The sequence below is a fragment of the Portunus trituberculatus genome, chromosome 7 (assembly GCF_017591435.1).
Source record: "Portunus trituberculatus isolate SZX2019 chromosome 7, ASM1759143v1, whole genome shotgun sequence".
Classification (NCBI taxonomy): domain Eukaryota; kingdom Metazoa; phylum Arthropoda; class Malacostraca; order Decapoda; family Portunidae; genus Portunus; species Portunus trituberculatus.
In genome coordinates this window covers 4719573-4741543 of record NC_059261.1, presented here as the reverse complement: position 1 = coordinate 4741543, position 21971 = coordinate 4719573, and the positions used below count along the sequence as shown (strand labels likewise).

At 43.6% G+C, this 21971-nt stretch overlaps 1 protein-coding gene across 2 annotated transcripts in view; it reads left to right on the top strand.

Annotated features, from left to right (window-relative positions):
* The window catches only part of LOC123498654 (RNA-binding protein Musashi homolog Rbp6-like), a 430630-nt gene that overhangs the window by 385868 nt on the left and 22791 nt on the right, over positions 1-21971 (top strand). For both annotated transcript variants that reach the window (XM_045245977.1, XM_045245969.1), the window contains exons 9-11: positions 4041-4125; positions 13526-13558; positions 16620-16697. In XM_045245977.1, the coding sequence (XP_045101912.1) occupies positions 4041-4125; positions 13526-13558; positions 16620-16697 (196 nt within the window). The remainder of the gene's footprint in view (positions 1-4040; positions 4126-13525; positions 13559-16619; positions 16698-21971) is intronic.

Below are 21971 nucleotides of genomic sequence, written 5' to 3'. Positions count from 1 at the left end.
GAGAAAGGAAGGAAGGAATGAAGGAAGGAGATAGGAAGAGAAAGAAGGAAGGGAGGACGTGGGCAAAGAAAGAAAGGAGATAAGAGAAAAGAAGGAAGGAAATAGGAAAAGAAAGAAGGAAGGAAGGAAGGAAGGGAATAGGAAAGGAAAGAAGGAAGGAAGGAAGGAAGGAAGGAAAAAGATTAACCTAGAAATAAATAAAGAAATAAAATATAGAAAATAATAATAATAATAATAATAATAATAAAAATACACCAAAAATGAAAAAAAAGACTAAAAAAATAAGAAAATAGGCCTCCAGAAATTTGATAGGCCTAAACCGAAGTCATATTTTCAGGCCTTTTCTTGGGGGGGTGAGGGGAAAGAGGGGAGAGGGAGAGGGAAAGAGGGGAGTTAGTTGGAATAGATAGTGATGATGGTAAAACAGTGTCAGTCTCTCTCTCTCTCTCTCTCTCTCTCTCTCTCTCTCTCTCTCTCTCTCTCTCTCTCTCTCTCTCTCTCTCTCTCTCTCTCTCTCTCTTTGTTATTCAGCTGAGGAGTCCTACATGAGTTCAACATTAATTCAATTTTAGAGACAGAGAGAGAGAGAGAGAGAGAGAGAGAGAGAGTCAGAGTGTCAGAGTCCATAGCATGTTGTTTCACTCGCCTTTAATCTCTCTCTCTCTCTCTCTCTCTCTCTCTCTCTCTCTCTCTCTCTCTCTCTCTCTCTCTCTCTCTCTCTCTCTCTCTCTCTCTCTCTCTCTCTCTCTCTAAGTGTCCCCCCGTGACCTATCTTCCCTCACACCTGACAGGGGGACACGCCCCCTCATGGCTCTCGACCAATCAGGAAGAAGCCAAGATTTTTATCCACCAATCAGCGACTTCCATTCCTTGCCGGGGAGACCAGAGAGAGAGAGAGAGAGAGAGAGAGAGAGAGAGAGAGAGAGAGAATAAATAAGGGAGATATAAGGCAGAAAAAGAAGAAAGAATGAATAAGATGAAAATGAAGAAATAAGTGAGAGAGAGAGAGAGAGAGAGAGAGAGAGAGAGAGAGAGAGAGAGAGAGAGGATAGCTTTAATAATAGTAATAATAATATGGAACTGTCTTTATTGTAACAGTTTAAAAGTAAATACCGTTTTCTAAATCATTTATATTTTGCTGAAGGAAAGAAAACGAGGGAATTGATAAAGAAGCATGGGAAATTTACCTAACCTAACCTAACCTAACCTCATCTCACCTCACCTCACCTCACCTCACCTAACCTCACCTAACCTAACCTAACCTAACTTAACCTAACCTAACCTTACCTAACCTCACCTTACCTAACCTAATCTAACCTAACCTAACCTTACCTAACCTCACCTCACCTCACCTCACCTCACCTCACCTCACCTCACCTCACCTCACCTCACCTCACCTAACCTAACCTAACCTAACCTAACCTAAACCTCACCTCACCTCACCTCACCTCACCTCACCTCACCTCACCTCACCTCACCTCACCTCACCTCACCTCACCTCACCTTACCTAACCTAACCTAACCTTTACCTAACCTAACCTCACCTCACCTCACCTCACCTCACCTCACCTCACCTCACCTCACCTCACCTCACCTCACCTCACCTACCTAACCTCACCTAACCTTACCTAACCTAACCTCACCTCACCTCACCTCACCTCACCTCACCTCACCTCACCTCACCTAACCTAACCTAACCTAACCTAACCTTTACCTAACCTAACCTAACCTAACCTAACATTTACCTAACCTAACCTAACCTAACCTTACCTAAATTTACCTAACCTTACCTTACCTGTAATCAGAAGCCAATTATCCCAGCCAGGTGTAACAAGATAATTAAGTTAATCACGCGGAAAGGGAATAAGAAAGGAAGTGGAAATGAAATAAAACATAAAGAAAGAAGAGAGAGAGAGAGAGAGAGAGAGAGAGAGAGAGAGAGAGAGAGAGAGAGAGAGATAAGGAGCCCGCTTTTCATTATTGGAAGTAACTGGTAATGTTATTTGCTATCTCTAGTTATCTGAGAGAGAGAGAGAGAGAGAGAGAGAGAGAGAGAGAGAGAGAGAGAGAGAGAGAGCCGAGATGGTAGGAGGGTGGCAGGAAAGTCTCTCTCTCTCTCTCTCTCTCTCTCTCTCTCTCTCTCTCTCTCTCTCTCTCTCTCTAACCGCGTAGCACAGTCTCCCCATGTAAAGAAAACGAAGGCAACAGAAAACGGGTTCTGACGGTTTAAAGGGAAACCACAGTATTTATAGAACTGGGAGCTGTTTTCGTCTCGTCTCTACCCTTTAGTCTCTCTCTCTCTCTCTCTCTCTCTCTCTCTCTCTCTCTCTCTCTCTCTCTCTCTCTCTCTCTCTCTCTCTTGTTCTAAATACCGCTACATTTATTTTTTTTATGTTATTCTCCTCCTCCTCCTCCTCCTCCTCCTCCTCCTCCTCCTCCTCCTCCTCCTCCTCCTCCTCCTCCTCCTCCTCCTCCTCCTCCTCCTCCTTTTGTTTCCTTCTTTCCATATTGACGTCTCTTCTTCCACGTCTTTATTTATGTTTTTCTCTATTTTCTCTCACTCCTCCTCCTCCTCCTCCTCCTCCTCCTCCTCCTCCTCCTCCTCCTCCTCCTCCTCCTCCTCCTGTTATTTTGTGTTTCCTTCCTCCTTTTCCATTTTTTTCTGTTCCTCCTTTCTTGACGTCATCCTCCTCCTCCTCCTCCTCCTCCTCCTCCTCCTCCTCCTCCTCCTCCTCCTCCTCCTCCTCCTCCTCTGTAGCGTCTGTCAGATCGGTTGTGGAGAAGAACTTTTAATTAAGCCTCAACCTGTGACTGAGGAGGAGGAGGAGGAGGAGGAGGAGGAGGAGGAGGAGGAGGAGGAGAGATGAGAAAATTGAAAGGGAAAGGATAGGCAGAGATGGAGAGAAACAAGTGGTAGGAAACTCACTCTCTCTCTCTCTCTCTCTCTCTCTCTCTCTCTCTCTCTCTCTCTCTCTCTCTCTCTCTCTCTCTCTCATATTTCTCCTTCTGTCTTCATTTATTCTCTTTCCTTCACATTTTTCTCTTCTTCATTTCCTTTTTCTCTCCCTTTCTCTCTTTTCTTCTCTCATTCGTGTTTTTCCTCCATTACTTCTCTCTCCTTCCTCCCTTCCTCCCTTATTTTTCCTCCGTTTCCTTGTTTTGTTTTGTATATCCCCAAAATTTTCCTTCCTTCCTTCCTTCCTTCCTTCCTTCCTTCCTTCCTTCCTTCCTTCCTTACCTTACCTTACCTTCTCTCCATCTTTTCTCCTCCCTTCTTCTTTTCCCTCTTTCCCTCAATCGAAGGACTAGAAGAGAGAGAGAGAGAGAGAGAGAGAGAGAGAGAGAGAGAGAGAGAGATGTGATTGATGAGTGAGATGTGAGTGTGCCCATAATGAGAGGGATTAAGTGTAGAGAGAGAGAGAGAGAGAGAGAGAGAATGGTTGGGGTGTTTAGCAAAAGTTAGGTTTTATTTTCATATACTTTGAACATTTTCTTTTAAATAATTGGAGGGTTCGTCTCTCTCTCTCTCTCTCTCTCTCTCTCTCTCTCTCTCTCTCTCTCTCTCTCTCTCTCTCTCTCTCTCTCTCTCTCTCTCTCTCTCGTCTCATTTTTGGTCACCTCAAGAGGCACGAAGAGCAGGGCAGGGCAGGCAGGGTGGGTCAGGACAGGACAGGGCAGGGCAGGGCAGGGTGGGTCAGGGAGGGAGATGATCTTTGATTGGTGCAAAAATACACCATGTCATTACCAGACTGTGTTGACAACCCGACGACTGTGTGTTTGTGTGTGTGTGTTCAGTGAACAGTGAGAAATATTCTTAGTCTGTGTGTGTGTGTGTGTGTGTGTGTGTGTGTGTGTGTGTGTGTGTGTGTTCAGTGAACAGTGAGAAATATTCTAGTCTGTGTGTGTGTGTGTGTGTGTGTGTGTGTGTGTGTGTGTGTGTGTGTGTGTATGAGGCGTGGTGTGGCTTGGATGGGTGCACGTGGTGGCATGCCAGTATGATGGAGGGGTGCATGGCGCGCCTAACGGTGGTGCACACACAGGTGGAGTGCAAGAAGGCCCAGCCCAAGGAGGTGATGCTGCCGACCAGCGTGGGGCGCGGCCGGGCCGGCGGGCGCGGCGGCTACGGTGAGTTGGTGATGGTCTCGCCCGTGCCGCCGCTCGCCACCTACCGCTACGCGCCCTACTCCCTCCCCGCCGCTGCTGCCGCCGCCGCCGCCGCCTCCAGCCAAGTGCCGCTGACCAGTCTGCCCCAGGTGACGCATGCGTCCCTGGGCGGCCTGGCCACAGTGGGCGCGGCGGCGGCGGCGGCCAGTGGCATGGTGTCCGGCCACCTGGCCACGGGCCTGCCCGGCTACGGCGCCGTGTACGGGTTGGACGCGGGCGTGGGCGCCGCCAACGCCATGGACATGAGCGGCTGCAAGCGAGTGGCCTTCACCACGCAACCTGCCGCCACCACCACCACTAACTCTCTGGGCTACTCCGTGTCCAACCTGCTGGGCATGCAGGGCCTCACCGTGCCCACCTACCCCATCCCCGTGGGCCTGTGAGCGCCCACGCCCCCGTCCCCCGCGCCCGGGCCCCGGGGCGCCGCGCACCCCGGGAGTAGGAGGCGCTCGGGCACCTCCAGCAGCTCCAGCAGCGCCAGCAGCCGCCGAGGGCCGCGGGGCGCCCCAGCAATAATAAGGACGGGCGGCGGGCGGGTTGGCGCCGCCCGCCGCCCGTAGGCACCCTGGCTGCCGAGCCAAGCTTGCGTGCGAGACAAACTTTACTTGGCAGGCTGGCCCGCCCTTGATCAGTGTCACTCGCGGGGCTGGGGCGGCCACACCCTCCCTGGGGGGCGCCTCCCCCGGTAGCGCTACCTGACAGGCCAAAGATCACACCAAATACTAAGTAGTACTGTAGGCGAGGCTCAGCGCAGCCCCTTAGCCGCGTCCACCGCTTCTTGTCACCTTAGTGTTGTACACACCACTCTCTTGTTTTCTAGTCACGCTTGTCACCTTTTTATTATTTTTCCTTTTGCTAGTCTTCATGATTAACCCGTTGAGTATTGCGTAGTGTTCCAGTACTAACCAAGTAAAGTTTGCCGGCACACAAGTTGGTCTTCTTAGGGGACCTGCGGCCTGCCCCCTCCCCCCTCCCCTCCCCCTCCCCCTCCCCCCTTGCATCGACTCTCACCCTCACCCGGCGGGGCTCCAGGGCGGAGGTCCCCACCCTCCCCGCGGCAGGTCAGGCTGTGCGGGCCCCACCTCGCCCTCAAACCACGGCAAGGCTGGACGAGGGTCTTTTTTCATTTATTTATTTATTTTTATATCAATTTTTTACTTTTATTTTTTTTTTATTTTTTGCCCGGGGCTCCCCAGCGGCCCGCCCCGCCGCAGCGAGTGTCTGCGTCAGTCTGTGCCAGCGGAGGACGCACGCAGAGATTCAAAAGGATTTTTTTCACCCACAGTACCCACCAACCAACCAACCAACCAACCACCAACCAACCAACCAACCACCAACCAACCAACCATTCACTCCTTTCCAATGTCTATGCAAAATGAGAAGTTAAAATATTCACTTCAGTGTCAGTGCTTAGGTGTCTCGTCTTCCCTTTGTTGTCGAGTTCAGTGGTGAAGTTGTGAGTAATAATAATGATAATATTAATAATAATAATATTAATAATAATAATAAGAGTAAGAGTAATAATAATATTAATAATAAAATAATATTAATATTAATTATAATACTATTAATAATAATGAAAGTGATATTGCAGTGTTGATGTACATAGGTCATAGCTCTGTTCTGCTGTCCTGCCCCCCGTGGCCCTCTGCCCCCTCCCCCCACGGCACGCTGGCACCAGGCACCGCCTGCCAGCCCCCGCCACCCGCGCCCTCCGCCCGGCGGCGCTGCGGCCTCGCCCACGCCACGCACTGTGCTGGCGTGGGGCGTGGCGGCGGCGGCTCCCGCATGGGCGGGCGGCCTCTGTCGGTGGGCGGCTGTCAGGTGGCGCTCTGCCCGCCTCACCGGCTGGGCGCGCCGCCCCGCGCGCCAGGCGCCGCGGCACCTGGCGCGGGGGGCGCGTGCCCGGCTGGCGGCCAGATGACCATGTCACCCCCTCCCGGCCCCCGACTGGCCCGCCGCGGCACAGGGGGCGGCGCTCCCGGGGCACTCACTCTGCCATGTACTTAACGCCGCTCTCACTCTTGAGTCACAGCTTGGCCATGTACTTGCGCGGCGCTCACGCCCAGACATGTCCTGCATAAAAAGGTTTGGATACCAGGATAGGAGAGTCATATCATTCAAAATGAAAAACCTCAAAAAAAAAAAATTGACCCCTCGCCCCCTTGGCCCCCCACAGGCCGGGGGGGGGCCCAGGGCGCGGCGGCATAACTCTGTGCCGCCAAAATGTTATTTTTTGTGTATGCTCACATTGTCTTCTATATGTTATGATTTTACTTTTAATTATTGTTATTTTATTTATTTTGTTTTTTGGCTTTGCTATAACGCGTCCCCCCTCTCCATAGTTGTAACACACACCAATAGAAAGTTGTAGTTCTAGTAGCGCTGTCTCTATATATCAACATTTAATTAGAAGTTGTGGCATACCTTGACTTCCATAGATTCTGTTTTTAGTCCTTTCATTTCTCAGTTCTTTTTAAAGGCTGATTATTATTTTTTCCTTGTCGTAGGCTAGTCGGGGAGGCGTGCAAGTCTTCCCCACGCAACAGTTTCAACCCTTCAGAAGTAAACTAGTTGGTAGTGATGACATATTAAAAAAAAACTATATATATGTACACACAAAAGAGCAATGTTGCAAGTGTCCTTCGAATCGTGTTTAAAAGCGTTTTTTAAATAGTAGATTTTAATATGAATTTTGAGTGCGTTTAGTAGACCGCGAAGACGAAGCGTTCTTTTGTGGAATGAGTTGTTTGTCAATTCCTTCGGTCAATCTTCATTCTCTCGAGACTTCACACCTGTGCATCGTTGTTTTTCTGGGGAAGATACAAAGATTCATTGAGACTTGAGCGGCTATGCGTGTACAGAGCACTGTGCGTCCATAGCGAGCAACACAAAACAATGCCAAGAATCAAGGAGGAAAAGGTTATCAGGGAAACCCACTCAGGCACAACCAAACACACCACCAGTACTTCCATTAACGATACCACGACAAGCGAAAGGAAACGTCAATTCAAAGCAGTCCTCGTCGGCCGCGCGTTACTAATAATGATCCTACCACGTGTATAAGGCGCGGCGTGTTTCCTTGTCTCTCTTAGTGTTTCCCCTCGCAATACATACGTGTACGTGTCCTGTCCCCCGGTCAGCTGTGCCGCGTGTACCGCCGCGCGCCGTGCATGTCTGTGTTGCTGTGATGTGTTCGCGGCGGGCACACCTCGCGTCAGCACTCAGCACCACCCAACACAACAAATACAAGCGATAAGAATCAAAACACCGCCAGTGTCACTCGGTTTTCGTCTCTCTCAGTCCTGATGACACTCTTAAAAATGTGTGTAATCCAAACATCAAAACGTCTATGCAAGATGGGGGACGCGCGCCCCCTGCCCCCCTTTTTCATTGCTACGCTCACACAGCCGGGCCCATGGCGGGGGCTCGCAAGGAGGATAACAAACAGCATCAGCACCCGATCAAAAAAAAAAAAAAAATGCAAGCAAAAAAAAATATCCCCCTCGAATATTTTTTTTCAATACACCTGATTATTGTTTTTTTTTTATTGTGTTTGTTGACTTTTGAATTACGCGGTAGTGATTTACAAAAGAGAGAAAAAACAAACAAACAAACAAACCAGGATAAATACCGTAGTGTAAGGCAGAGTTAGGCGCGCACCTTCAATCATGTTAGAACACGTTTTCTACTTTTATACAGGTCTAGAAGGGAAACTGAAGCAAATGTAGGCAAGTTTAGCGGCCCAGATGATGATAAGCTTAGCCTTCACTTTCTTTATCTTCACCCCATCAGTGACTCTTTCTTAGCAGGGCTTGCCTCGTTATCTTTAGTCAAGGTCACACAGGAACGGTTTTTTCAGCCTTCATTATCTTATTCACCAGGTTTAAGTTCGTATCTATTTTCTTATCTCAGTGGTTCACAATATCCAGGCTCTTTTATCTCATCCATAGAGTAATTTTTTTAGAGTATATAAGTGTTTTTATCTTATCTCTTTATTTTTCTCGTGTTATTTCACTCATCAAGATTTTTTATTGATTTGCATTGTGACAGGAAGAAAGATCAACAATTTCCTTATCTTATTTTATCTCATTCACAAAGTTTGAAGTTCACATTTATCTCTTTTTTTTGTGCCTTATCTCACTCACGAAGCTTATCAGTTTATCTTTACAATTTCCTCATGTTAGAAGTGACAGGGAATTTTGCAGTGGTGAACAAAGAGTCGTTATCTCACCATGATTTTTTTAGTTCATTTTTATCTCTATCTCTCTTTAGGCGATAGGGAATGTTGGTTCAGAGAGAGAGAGAGAGAGAGAGAGAGAGAGAGAAGATAGTCCCTTTGTTTTATCTCATCGCATCTTATCTCAGCGACAAAGGTTATCCTCTATCTTTATTTTTTAAGGTGATAAAGTTGCAGTCAGGGCATAAATTCAGTTCCTTATCTTATCTCGCCTTATCTTACTTAGGTTGTTAGGTTAGTTGTTTTATATTTATCTTGGTTATCTTTATTTTCTTAATCTCGCAGGTGGTCCGTTGTATTGAGTTCCTTGTGTTATCTTATCTTGCTTTATCTTATCCACTAAGGTCACGGAAGGAGCAGAGATTACTTAACTTAATATCTTACTTAACGTTGACTAAGTTGTATTATTTTTTGACTTAATATCTTACCGTATGTGATCAATGGTTACTTAACTAACTTATTATCTTATCAGCTTTGCGTGAATTAAGTTTGATCATTTTGACTTAACTAACTTATTATTATCTCACTTGACGTGGTTCCGGTTTTATTTGGACTAATATCTTATCCTATGTGGTTTAAGTTACACCGCTTTGACTCGCCTTACTTACTGTCTTGTCTTAAGTAATGCAGATTTATCAGTTTTTTTTTCATATTTTTTTCCTTTTCTCACATTATTTTGCTTTCACTAACCTGAAAATCTCGCCAAACATGACTTAAATAACACCTTTTTTATTTTTTTTTTATTTATTTATTTTTTTTAATCTTACCAAACGTGATTCAGGTTTGATCAGTTTGACTTCAATTTTTTTTTTCTTTTACTTTTTTTTTCTTCACCAGGAAACATTTTTTATATATTTCACTTCATTTTTTTTACCTCCGTTCACACTTGCGTCAGGTGTGAGGTGGAATGAGGGGAGTCACGTCACCTCTCGTCACCTCACCACGGTAACACTCACCAATGCGTCACAAAGATAGATTTTACGTCACCACTTCACCACACATTTATTATATTTATTTCTCCAGTTATCAGAAAACACAGCGTCACAATTACCGGTATTAATTAATTACCAACCATTATTTATTTCATTTTCCGTCACTTGACCACACCTGTTCATTTATTTACCTACTTTTTTTTACCTTATCAGAAAGAACAGCGTCACATTTACCTGCATGAGTCGATTAGCCTTTATTTCTTATCTCACCTTAATTAATCGCAGGTAGGACATAAGAGGGCTTAGAAAATACCTGTTATCTTATCTCTTTCAGGTAGTTAGTGGATTCAAGGTCAACCCATTACCGGAAACTTCTTTATTCGATAGGTAGACAGGTAGACTTCCGGAGCAGCGGCGGGACAGGTGGGTCGTCAGCTCACCTGCTCCCCCGTGTTACAATTAGGCAATAAACTCATCAGGTAATTTGGTCCTTTGCCGTCAAGGTGATCAGGTAGGAAGGGTTAGGACGGGGGGAGGGGTCTGTCCATCTGTCTGTCTGTACGTTTGTCTGTCTAGTTGAAATGTAGGTTAATTTTTTTTTTTCAATTTTTTTTCTTTGTAAGGGGAAAGAAAGGTGAAATTTAAGCACGTCAAGAAATAAATGCTTAAAGTTTTTTTGTTTATTCATAAATTTGAGGCTTTATTCACATTATTAGGGGAAAAATATTAGGTTAATCATTTTTCATTCGTGAGTCAGGTGAAATAATAGTGATGAGTACTGAGGCGCGGTGTTTGCTGAGGATAGACTGAAGGGAGCTCAAAAAAGATGAAAAGGAAAGGAACAAAAAAACAAAATAATGATGGTAAAATTAGCAACGGTAATTGTAACAGGAACGATAATTAGATTTTCCCACGGTGGCTGAAAAGTTCCCACGAGAGAGAGAGAGAGAGAGAGAGAGAGAGAGAGAGAGAGTTAGTAGGGGAGGGAAACAAGTAACAAACACATCAGACAGGCGGACAAACAGACAGACGGACAGGCAAACAAGCAAATCACGTCTGTTATCACTGCTCAATACTCACGTGATGTCACTGTTTTTTTTTCCGCGCGCTGTTGCCACGTCGCCTTGGGTAGTCAGTCAGTCAGTCAGTCAGTCAGTCTCTATTTCCAGTCTTAGTTTTGGGTGTAATAGTCGTAGAAAGAAGAAAAAAAATCAAAAAACAGTAAATATTAACAAAAATATTCAAAACAAGAGCGGAACATGAAAATTATCTAGTTTTTTCTTCACTTTTTTTCATTTTTTTTTGACGAGTAGTTCCTAAGAGAGTTGGTTCGCTCTTGTTATCCTCCACATATCGTTAGTAACTGCTTGGCACACTACTAACTCACTCCTCGTAGCGGTAATGACTACTACTACTTAGCGCCGTGGGGATCGTCTTAGGACAAACCTGTGAGAGTATATAAATAAAGTATATATATATAGATATGTATAAATATGTATAATGTGTATATTGTACGTACTGTAACTACTGGTGTAATTTTTTCTATATTAGTTGTCCTTATAGTTTTTACAAAAGGAGTGATAGAGAATTAGTTGTTCTGTTTTGTGTTGGTTCAGTTATTTTTGTTCGTCTCCCTCCTCTGGTCCAGGCGGCGGACAGGGACTGATTAGCTAGGTAAGGCAGGTGTTCCTAATGACTTGGAGGACACGCGAAGGTGAATCTCCCAGAGGCTTACCTGTCTGAGGCTCTAATTAGGACAGGTGTGCACGTAGGATTAGCAACGCGTTCTCTCTTCTTCGCAACTCAAAACTCCAAAACTTATTTAAGTCAAAATAACAAAAAAACCAAAATAAATACTAAGCAGGTTATTGCAGCCATTTCAAAACAAAGCGAATCTACTACTAAGCAATTAACGATAAAACGAAACTATAGCAATTACGATGAACCGATTAACGTAGCTAGATATAACGATAAATGCGTATACTAACGTTGACTAATGTACTACTTTAGGGTTAACGAAATCCAAAAAGTGATGACTGAATAAGTGATACTGTAGACATGACAAGTTTTAAGGTAGGATTAATGATCACACTTATCTCGAGGCTAAATCCTAAACTAGTTATTATCTACGCGCGATGCTACAAAGGGGAAGAGGAAGAGGAGGAGGAAGAGGAAGAGAATGTTTGAATGGGTTTAGGTGGAGATGGGTAAGGTGGAGGATGGATGGTGGATATGAGGGAGGATTGAGACCACAGAGAGAGAGAGAGAGAGAGAGAGAGAGAGAAGGAGGGAGGAAGAGTGAAAGAGAGAGAAGGAGGGAGGAAGAGTGAAAGAGAGAGAAGGAGGGAGGAAGAGTGAGAGAGAGAAGGAGGAGGAAGAGAGAAAGAGGAGGAGAGAGAGAGAGAGAAGAGAGAGATGGAGAGAGAGAGAGAGAGAGAGAGAGAGAGAGAGAGAGAGAGAGAGAGAGAGAAAGTCTGAAAAGGGAAGAAACATGGAGGGATCAGGAACTTTTAGAGAGAGAGAGAGAGAGAGAGAGAGAGAGAGAGAGAGCCTGTGCCTATCGCGTACACGTCTTATTAGTTGTTTGGGGTAGGCGAGTTTTCCCTTGGTAAGAAATGGGTCCACTTATTGAGATATATCTTTGGTACAGTTTGTTTGGCTTGCGTGTTCTCGGTGTGCGTGTCTCATGGAGCGGGGGGAGCGCTCACCACGGCATCACTTCACGACCATTCAAGTTGTCAGCGGCCTATAGGAGACAATGCCACTTCATTACTACTTTTTTGACAAGGCTTTTTTCACTAACGGCCTATGTGAGTCTTTCTATTATGGAATTAATTGGTAACAGATTGATTGATTGATTGATAGTTCATGATGATGATGATGATGATGATAATGATGGCAGGGTTGTGTTTATTATCCAGTGGAAGAAGAAAGATTGATGATTGATTGATTGATGATGATGATAAATGATGATGATGAGAAATTTTTTAAAAGAGGATTCAAACCCAAAAAATTTCAAGAGGCCTTTAAAGTCCTTTAAGTAAAATGTTCTGTGCCAATGACTTAGTAACTAGTTGACCATAGGCGACGAGCCTTGTACCATACCTGTTAATAGAATAAAACACAATTTTGAACGTACCTCTTCTGTTTGACTTTATCTAGTGTTTAGTCCCTCACCTAGTGTAGTCCTTCACCTAGATGCTAGAGCCGTCATAGCACCTTAGCAGCAACCAAACCACCACGAAAAGAGGAAGAAAGAGTCGAGGAGTCAGAGTAGTGAAGTAATCTCGTCACACACACCTACCTGTCTCACCTTACCTGCAGAAGAGAAGCAAATTTAATCAGCCAGAGGAACCGCATTTGCATCCCACATGATAGCGACGCTCGGTGCACCCACACTATGACATAGAAAAGAAAGGAAAGAAGGTGTTTTGAACCCCTGTGGTGCCGCTTGGGTAGGCGTCCCGTCAAGCCCCAGGGTGTGTGTGTGGCAGCCGGCACGCACGCACGCACACACGCACACACCTACACGCACACATGTATACACTTCGCATCACATTTTTGCCCTATTGCATGACTACACGACGCTCACTACGCTGACAGACACACGGACACGCGCGGACATACACACGTACACACACGTACATACACACATTAATACCCTTGTTTTCGTAATGGCTGGCGAGCGGCATGGCAAGCTTGGCAAGGCTCCCAGTGACCAATGAACGGGTCTATAGCATACTGTTTTTTTGTTTTATTAGTGAGAATGCATTAGCTAGTCCCTGTTGGACTTTTATCTATACATATATATATATACTATTATATATATATTTATACATATATTTATTTTTTTGTAACCCACCCCCTCTTAAAGATACAAGAAAAAAAGCTTTAGTGTTTGAGTCATGATGAAGTGAGAAGAAAACCCTCATGTCTATTTTTCCACTTGCTGGGTTTTGTAGTGAGTCAAACCAAAGACAACAGACGAGTAGAGATTTTCCAAGATTTAATTCAGGGCATCCAAACCTTTTTGTGTCTTAAGTTTTCTGTCTCTCAATTTGCCAACCAACCAAACAAACAAACAAACCAACAACCAACCATTTCTCTCAAAACTCATGTCAATTGCAATGCCTTCCTGACGAGATTATCTGATCAAATTCTTTTTTCTCTCTCCTCTTGAATGTTCTAGATCTTGTTTGGTCGCTGGGAGCTCTCCCCGACGGTATGTATTCACTCTTTGTCTGTTCACCTGCCGGGGGAACCGCCACGACCGACGCCACCCACACTTGTCCCCCTTCGCCCCCCCCCCATGGCCCACACCTGTCCCCCCCAGACCCCCTTACTCATTGTTTATTTAGTTTTCCTGACATCACATGGCCGTATATTCTCTCTCTCTCTCTCTCTCTCTCTCTCTCTCTCTCTCTCTCTCTCTCTCTCTCTCTCTCTCTCTCTCTCTCTCTCTCTCTCTCTGGGCCAGTAACACATCCATTAATTCAAAATCCATTCATAAATATTTCCTTTGTCCTGAAAAATGTCACAAACCTAAATTTTGAAGTCACCAGGAGGAGGAGGAGGAAAAACAAGGTAAATCACCAACCCCTCCCCTCTCTCTCTCACTTTTCCCTCCATTCCTCCACTCCCCCGTCATTCCTCCTCCATTTTCTTCCCTCCCCTTGCTTGCAACAGTCGGTCCTGGCGAAGCTTCCCCCCCAACCCTTCACTCCAACCTGACCCAAAGGAAGCCTCGTTCACGCCTCACCGCCCCGCGTCCCCCACTGGCCATATCCACGGGCCTGCTAGCCACTGAGCCCACAGCACCCGTGTTCGATCTTTGCCCTTGACTTCTGCTTCAGATTAACAAAAAAAGACGGTAATAAAAATCAGAAGGGAATAATGAGATAATAGCAATGAAAAGGTAGACTGATAAGAAAGGGAATGATAATGGAGATAATAATAAGAATGAAAAATGTAAATGCTTCAGTGATAAGAGTGAAAAAGGGGAATGATAATAATAGATGATGATAGAAAGGGAAATTTAAATGGTTGAAAGAATGAAAAGGGAATGATGATAAAGATAATAGGAGTGAAAAATGTAAATGCTTCAATGATAGATGTGAAATGTTCCTCGTAGATCAAACACATGTTGCTTTTCATATTTGCTTCTGAGATTTTAGTTTTTTTTTTTTTTTTTTTTTTTTAAGTGACTCAGTGTGATAACGGTGTGTGTTTGTGTCACTGTCAAAGAGTGTCACGAGATCAAAAAACAAGGATAGTGTCACGAGATCAGAGTAGAAGAGTGTCACGAGATGAGAGTGCAAAGTTCTACAAGGAGTAAGGTTCTAATTAAAGAGAACCGCGTGTTGTGTTCTTGTCTGAGAGAGAGAGAGAGAGAGAAGGTTCTGTTAAGAGGATGTTAGATAGTTATTTGTTGAACCTTCTAATAATAATAATAATAATAATGGTAATAATAATAATGATAATAATGGTAATAATAATCTAATTTCCACAAACACACACACACTGAAGTAAAGAAAAAGAAGTAGAACAAAAAGGCCTCAATTTAAGACATTTTTGTGAAGGGCTGACCATTTTTTTTTTCCACCAGAAGCCAAGACAAAAAAAAAAAAAGAAAAAAACATCAACACCAATTACAAAATAATAATAATAATAATAATAATAATAACAGACAAAAAAAAAAAACTTAGGAAACGCATTTATTTTTTCAAGCAATATCTTTCTCCCACCATCAATATTCCTCCCCATCCCTCCCTCCCACTCCCCATCTACCCCCAACCGCCCCTCTCTCCCCCCAGTCTGCAGGAATTTATCGTATCGTGTCGCTGTAATGGTATCGAAATATGCTGCAATTTTGAGTGTCCCTAAGAATTAAATCCCCCCCTTTTAAATCTCCCCAGTTGTCTCCCCTTCCCTCCCCACATCCCCTCACCGTCCCCTCCCCACCATACTTCTTTTCTCGAATTCATTAAAAAAAACTACTGTATTCTCCCCAGTTCCCCTCTCCTCCCCAGTTCATCCCCTTTTTCCCCTCCCTTCTCCCCTCTTTCCCCCTCCCTCCCTCCCTACTTGTATCTCTTTGAAGTTTGAAGAGTTTGGAAAAGAAAACGAAGACGAAGAAATGAATGAAAATAATGTTTTTAATGTTTATGTTGAGCAATCAGTGATGATTTATTTGTTTTGTTTATTTGTTTACCGAGTGTTTGTATGAGTTGTATTGTTATTATTGTTATTGTTTACCTGTTTATTGGTTTACCTATTTGTTTGTTGGTTTGTGTGTTCATTCCCCCCGTGGATGATGGTCAGTGTGGGAGATATGACTAAAAAGATAATAGTTATAACAAAAAAAACAAAACAAGAAAAATGCAACCATCAACTTTTCCAAATCTTTAACAGTGTGTCTTTACATATCGTTCATTTCTCATAATAGCAGACCAGTTCCCATTCGTGTCCGGCGTGGATGAGCAACACTCCCTTGACTGTAAGTAAAAAATGAAACAAAAAAAAAAAAAGTGCAAAATTTTAAAAAAAAAAAAAAAAATCGACTTTCCAATCTTTTTGCACTAATTCTTTCTTTTTTTTTTTTTTTATCTCTAACTTCTTTCTCTCCAGTCTAGAATTGATGGTTCGGGTCAGGTTCGAGTGAGGGGTTCAGGGTTTGTTTTTAATCTTAATGAATCTTTATATAACATTTTTTTCTCATGTGTTGAGTAGCCACAGTAGTGACTAGCTAGTGTCCAGTGAGCAGTGAGCAGTGAGCAGTGTCCAGTGTCCAGCCCTCAGCACCAACACTCTCTCTTTTGATTCAGAATTAGATCACTTATTCTTTCAAAGTGACAGAAACCATTTTTGCTACACCAGTTTTGTTATTGCTTTGGTTTCATGCTGTAGTTGTAGCTTTTGTGCAGAGTGTCAGGATTGTGATGTAGCCAGGAGGCTTAGCAGCAGCAGCAGTGACAGTGACAGTACCAGTGACAGTAGTAGAGATTAGGTCATTTTGTTGCCTCTGCCCGGGGAGTCTGCCTCACAGCTCCCAGGGTGCGGAGTGTCAGGTTAGAGGAGAGTAGTGGATGGTAGTCATCAGTTAGCAGTTAGCACTTTACCTGCCTGGCCTGTGGGGGCAGCACAAGGCTACACTAGTCAATTCCCACAAGGTAGTCAGTCCTCATAGAGTTTTTGTGAGCCAGCAGGTTTTGAGTAGCCAGGAGTGACAGGTGTGCGTGGTGTTGACAAGGTGGTAATGTTGTCCCTTCCCGTTCTCTCCGCAGGTATCCAGGCAGCTTACGCCGCCTATGCTGGGCGCGGCTACGCCAGTTACCCGAGTTTTGGGTTCCCGTACCCTACAGGTAATTTAAATCCAGGTGTTGCGGCGGTTTGCTTGCCCCACCCGGTCGAGCTGGGGCTGTATAACTTGCATGCCTTGCAGTTGTAACTCTCTCTCTGCTTTGGGGGGTTGGCCCTGAGCCGCGCACTGGAGGCGCCGCGCTGCTGCTGCTGCTGACGCTGCTGTCGCTGCTCCTCCGTGCCCGGCTCTCTAAAGTCACTGTTATGCTTCAATACAAGTCCTGCCATGAACACCCTCCAAGTGTGTTGATCTTTGCTTCCCCTCCCTCACTCCCCTCTCCCCACTTCCCACTCCTCCTCCCTCACTCCTCATGTCCCTCCCTCCCTCCCTCCCTCCCTCCATTCCTTCACTTTCCCCTCCCCATCCTCTCCACGTCTAAGGGAATGTTTCACTCGGAAAATTTCTTCTTACCTGACGATGCTTCAACATTTTTCCCCGGAGCCTGGCTGGGCCGAGCCTCGCAGGACTCCCTCGCTGAGCCTCCGCGCCCACTCCCCAAAATTTTACCCTTTTTCCCCCCCCCCCCTCTGCCCCTCACTTCCACACACTTTGCCACTGCCGCGTTGCCCTGCTTCCTTCCCCTCTCCTTCATTTTGGATTCCACATTTAAGATTGTCATTGATGATATTTTCACATTAACCTGACGTGTGTTTTCCTTTTGTCTTTTTCCCCCACGCCGCCTCCCAAATGCGGAAATAGAAACATGCTTAGGATCTTTACAAGTTTTGCGACAGGTGATGACAGGAAAGAGACTAATTAACCCCAGGCTGCCCCGTAGAACTTTTGTGACCTTGAATTGAACTTTTGGCTTCTAAACTGCATGAAATAAACACACTCCAATGTACATTTTTGTTAAACTCTTTTTGTGTGTGTGTGTTTGTCTTAATTGGTTTCCTAATCCTAATCCTTTCCCTCTAATCCTTTACGTGTTCTTGTTGTTGTTGTTCTTGTTTTTTTTTTTTTTTTTTACATTTCCTCTTTTTCATATTCCTCTTTTATCTAATCGTCATCCTTATTCCCTTCTCTTTCCTCCGCCTCACCTCCCTCCCTCCTCCTCCTCCTCCTCCTCCTCCTCCTCCTCCCATCTCTTCCTTCCTCCTTCATTGACGAAAATTACTTCTTCATCAATTTTCCTCCTGCCTTCATCCCTCCTTCATTCTTTCCCTGTTTCCCTTCCTCCTTCACTATCTCACACTCCTTCCTCTCTCTCCCTGTTTCCCTCTCTACTTATTCTCTCCCAGTTTCCTTTACACTCATTTTCTTCTACCTTCTTACACTTTTTTTTCCTTCTTTTTCCCCTCATTGTCATTTTTCTCTCTAGTTTTCCTCACTCATTTTCTCTCACCTTTTCTTTACATTTTTTTCCTTCTTACTTTTCTCTCTTGTGTTTTCCATCCTCACAACTCTCACTTTTTCCTTGTTTCCTCATTTTTTCCTTTTTTTCCTTGTTCTTTCCCTCATGACAATTTTTCTTATCTAATACACACATTTCTCTGTCGTATTTTCCCCTATTTTCCTCTTTTTCCTCGTCTTTTCCTCATTTCCTCATCCTCCTTTATACCTGAAAGCTTTTCCTTCCGTATTTTCCTTCACAACATTAATTTCTTTTCCCTTTTCTTTCCTTCCTTTCCTTTCCTTCATACTTATAACTATTTTCCTTGTTTCCTCTCTTATTCCTTTTTACCCTTGTTTTTTTTTCCTTTTCCTTGATTTCTACATGTTTCCTTTTCAAATTTTCCTTTAAAACCTTAATTTTTCTTTTTGTTTTTCTTCTTACTTCTCATTTTTTTCCCTTCCTTTCCCCATTTTCATTATTTTCCTTGTTTTTCCTATTCCACACGTTTCTCTTTCCTATTTTCCTTCCAGCTCTTTTTTTTTCTTTTCTTTTCCTCATATTCCTCCTTTTTTTCTTTATTTTTCCTTACATTTCTCCTTTTTCCTTCTTTTTCTTCACATTCCCCTCTTTTTCCTTATTTTCCTTCATATTTTCCTTTTTTTTACTTATTTCCTTCAATCTCCCCCTTTTTTCCTTGTTTCTGTCACTTTCCCTTTTTCCTTGTTTCCCTTCATACTCCCCTCTTTATTCCTTTTTTTCCTTATTTCCTTCATACTCCCCTCTTTTCCCCTCGTTTTCTGTCACTCTTCCCCTTTTTCTCCCTTGTTTTCCCTTACTCCGTTTTTTTTCCTTCTTTCCTTCAGTCTCTCCTTGTTTTCCTACACACTTCCACCCTTTTTTTTCCCTTATTTTCCATCAGTCCTCCTCTTTATCCCCTTGTTTCCCCTTACACCCCCCTTTTTTCCCCTCGTTTCCCTTATTCCTTGACCTCCTGACAGTTCCTCGCCTCTCATTTCCTCGCCAGGCAGTGTTACCAACCCCTCAGATGTTGTCAGTCTGAGTTCCTCGAGGAGTAGGTGGTTTGCAGAGAGTTAGACGGTCATTCCTTTCCTCTCCCCCCACCCCCCATTCTTCTCCCCCCTGGTGGTGCAGTTCTGTCTTGGCTGCAGTGTTTCTCGGTATCAGTAACACTTTCTTTGTCTTCCTTCTTGTTTGTTTTCTATTTCGTTGTCCTGTGTTTGTTTTTTTTCGTTTTTTTTTTTTTTCGTTTTTTTTTTTTCGTTTGTTATGACTAATTTTCTTTCGGCGATATGGGAATGGGTCCTATCTTGCTCACTTCCTATTTTTCAATGGCTAAAAAGGGAAACAAAGAACCGTAGTCTTGTTTGTATGGTTTAACTTTTCCCTTTCCCTTTCTAAAAATCACAAAATAACATTCCTTTTCCCCCAATCCCACTTTTTTTTCCTTTTTTTCTTCATTTTTAGTCATTGGAAAAGAGAAAGTCAAGATTTGTCTCCTGTTTTTTACCTCATCATCTCTTATATATATTTTTATCATGCACATTTTTCGCCACTTCATTCACACTTAAAAAAAAAAATGAAAAGACCACAATTTTTTTCTGATCGAGAGAAAAAAAGAGAGAACACACAAAAAAATCTGCTGTACTTTTTTCTATACAAAGCAAGTTTTTCCCTCGAAGAGCCCCGAGGCGGGTCGTTTGGTGAGGGCAGAAACACACAGCTTTGAGTCACCAGTTCGTCAGAGAATGAAGTGTTTTGTTGGACAGACTTTTGTGGTGAGACTCTTCCATATCGTCGCGTGCCAAGTGTGGTTGTAGCGAGTGTTGTGTAGTTGTAGCAGCAAGATTAGTGTGCGGAGTGTGTCCTGGGTTACACTGGGCTCACACTGGGTCATGACAAGGCTCTTCCTGCCCCTACTACATTATTATTATTATTATTATTATTATTATTATTATTATTATTATCATTATTGTCTCTTCACAACACACAACTCGTAGTGTTTTTGGTTCATAAGACATACATGTGTGTTTTCATACTTGATTATTATTATTATTATTGTTATTATTCATTTCTTTGTTTTTATTTATTGTTTTTTCATTAGTGTTTCTTTCTGTGCAACACTGACCAAGCTTGTGGTAGCGTGAGGCAGCAAGTCCTGTACACTGACTGCTTCACGGTAGCTCCACTCATGGTGATGATGATGATGATGATGATATGATGTGTTATATCCAAATACTGTTGTTGCTACATACATACATACATATAATGAGATGCAGAGTTCCAGCAGCAAGATGTTCATATCTCTTGTTTCTTTTCCCAGGAATTGTTGGAATTTTGCCTGATGGCAAGTTTCCTTTGGGAGAATATATCGGTTTGAATCCAGCATTAAACCTGGTTGGCCACACCTGAGAACCCCACGTGGCGGCAAATATTCCTTGTATATAACTCACCAAAGGACCTAAAGTGTGTGTGGGCCAGTCTGTGCTGCTCCGCGTGGCCTGCCGACCCTCACCTTACACGACAGACTGAGAGAGAGAGACACAGATTCAGAGAGACAGAGAGAGAAGGACAGAGACAGACAGACAAATAGAGAGAGAGAGAGAGAGAGAGAGAGAGAGAGAAAGAAAGACTTGAGCTTCAGCCCGGCGTGTGATAGCGAAGCGACTTTTTGCGACACGTTGTTGTTTTCAAAGACTCGATCCATCACTCACCTGGAAAAGTCTCTTAATGACCACCACTTACCTGTTCCCTGACGTGTTCACTCATCCATTCATTACTTGGGTGTTTTCATTATTTTTTTATGAGTTAGTTTTTCTACCTTTTTGTTTGCCTGGGGGACACTTCTTGCCCGAATCTTGTTGCTGCAACTGAAAGGTAACACTGGTAGTTGAGGTGACACCGTGCCAAGGTGAGGTGTGGGCCGCGGCGCCGTGAACCCGAGAGTCGAACCGGCTGCTCGTGGTTCTCAGGCATCGAACGCCATCTCGATACAGTGAACCAATTGGATCAATGCTATGCTTTTGTAGCAAAAACATCGAAAAAAAAAATTCTTTAAATGGAAAATTAAAGAGACGGTTTTGTGATTTTTTGTGAATGACAATTGAAAAGAAAGAAAAAGAAAGAAATGTGGCACTTGTTTTTAGTTGAGATGTTCATAATCTTTATAATGTTTGATTTCTACTTCATTTCTTTCACATTTTTTTTGTGTATATGTGTTTGAATGACTGCAGTTCTCATTATTATTATTATTATTATTATTATTATTATTATTATTATTATTATTATTATTATTGCCCTTGTTCTTCTCGAATCCTTTGCTGGTTTTGAGGTCATTTTGAAAACCATCCTGAAGGTGAAAAAAAAGGAAAAAAATACCTCCATCCATAACACTAACTATTGTGGCTAATTGGGCAGGAGTTGTTTGGTGTAGGTGTGGTAGTGTTGGTGATGCAGGCTGGGAGGACAAGGGGAGGGAGGGGGAGAGAGTGAGTGGTGTAGTATGTGGGTGTTGGAGTGGGTGTGTGTTGTCCTGGATGGTTAGTTGGGTGGTTAGTGGTCATTAAAGTGGTCGGTGGTTGCTGGGTCTTGTTGTCTGGTTGTGGTTGTGGTTGTGGTTGTGGTTGTTCTGGTCTTTTATGAAAGTGAAGGAAACGTTACAATTCTCCCTGCCATGTACCACTATTATCATTATTATTATTATTATTATTATTATTATTATTATTATTATTAGTGGCGCCGTGTTCAAAGCAGAGCATTTTCCGGCATTTAATCCACTTCTTGGAACATTTATCTTTTTTTTTTTTTTTTCGAAGCCTCCCCTCCATACAAACACGCACTCCATTTTCTATACATGCATATCATATTCTAACTCGTTTTCTTTCATTCGTATTTCTTCCTTGCTTTCTTTCCCTGATTCTC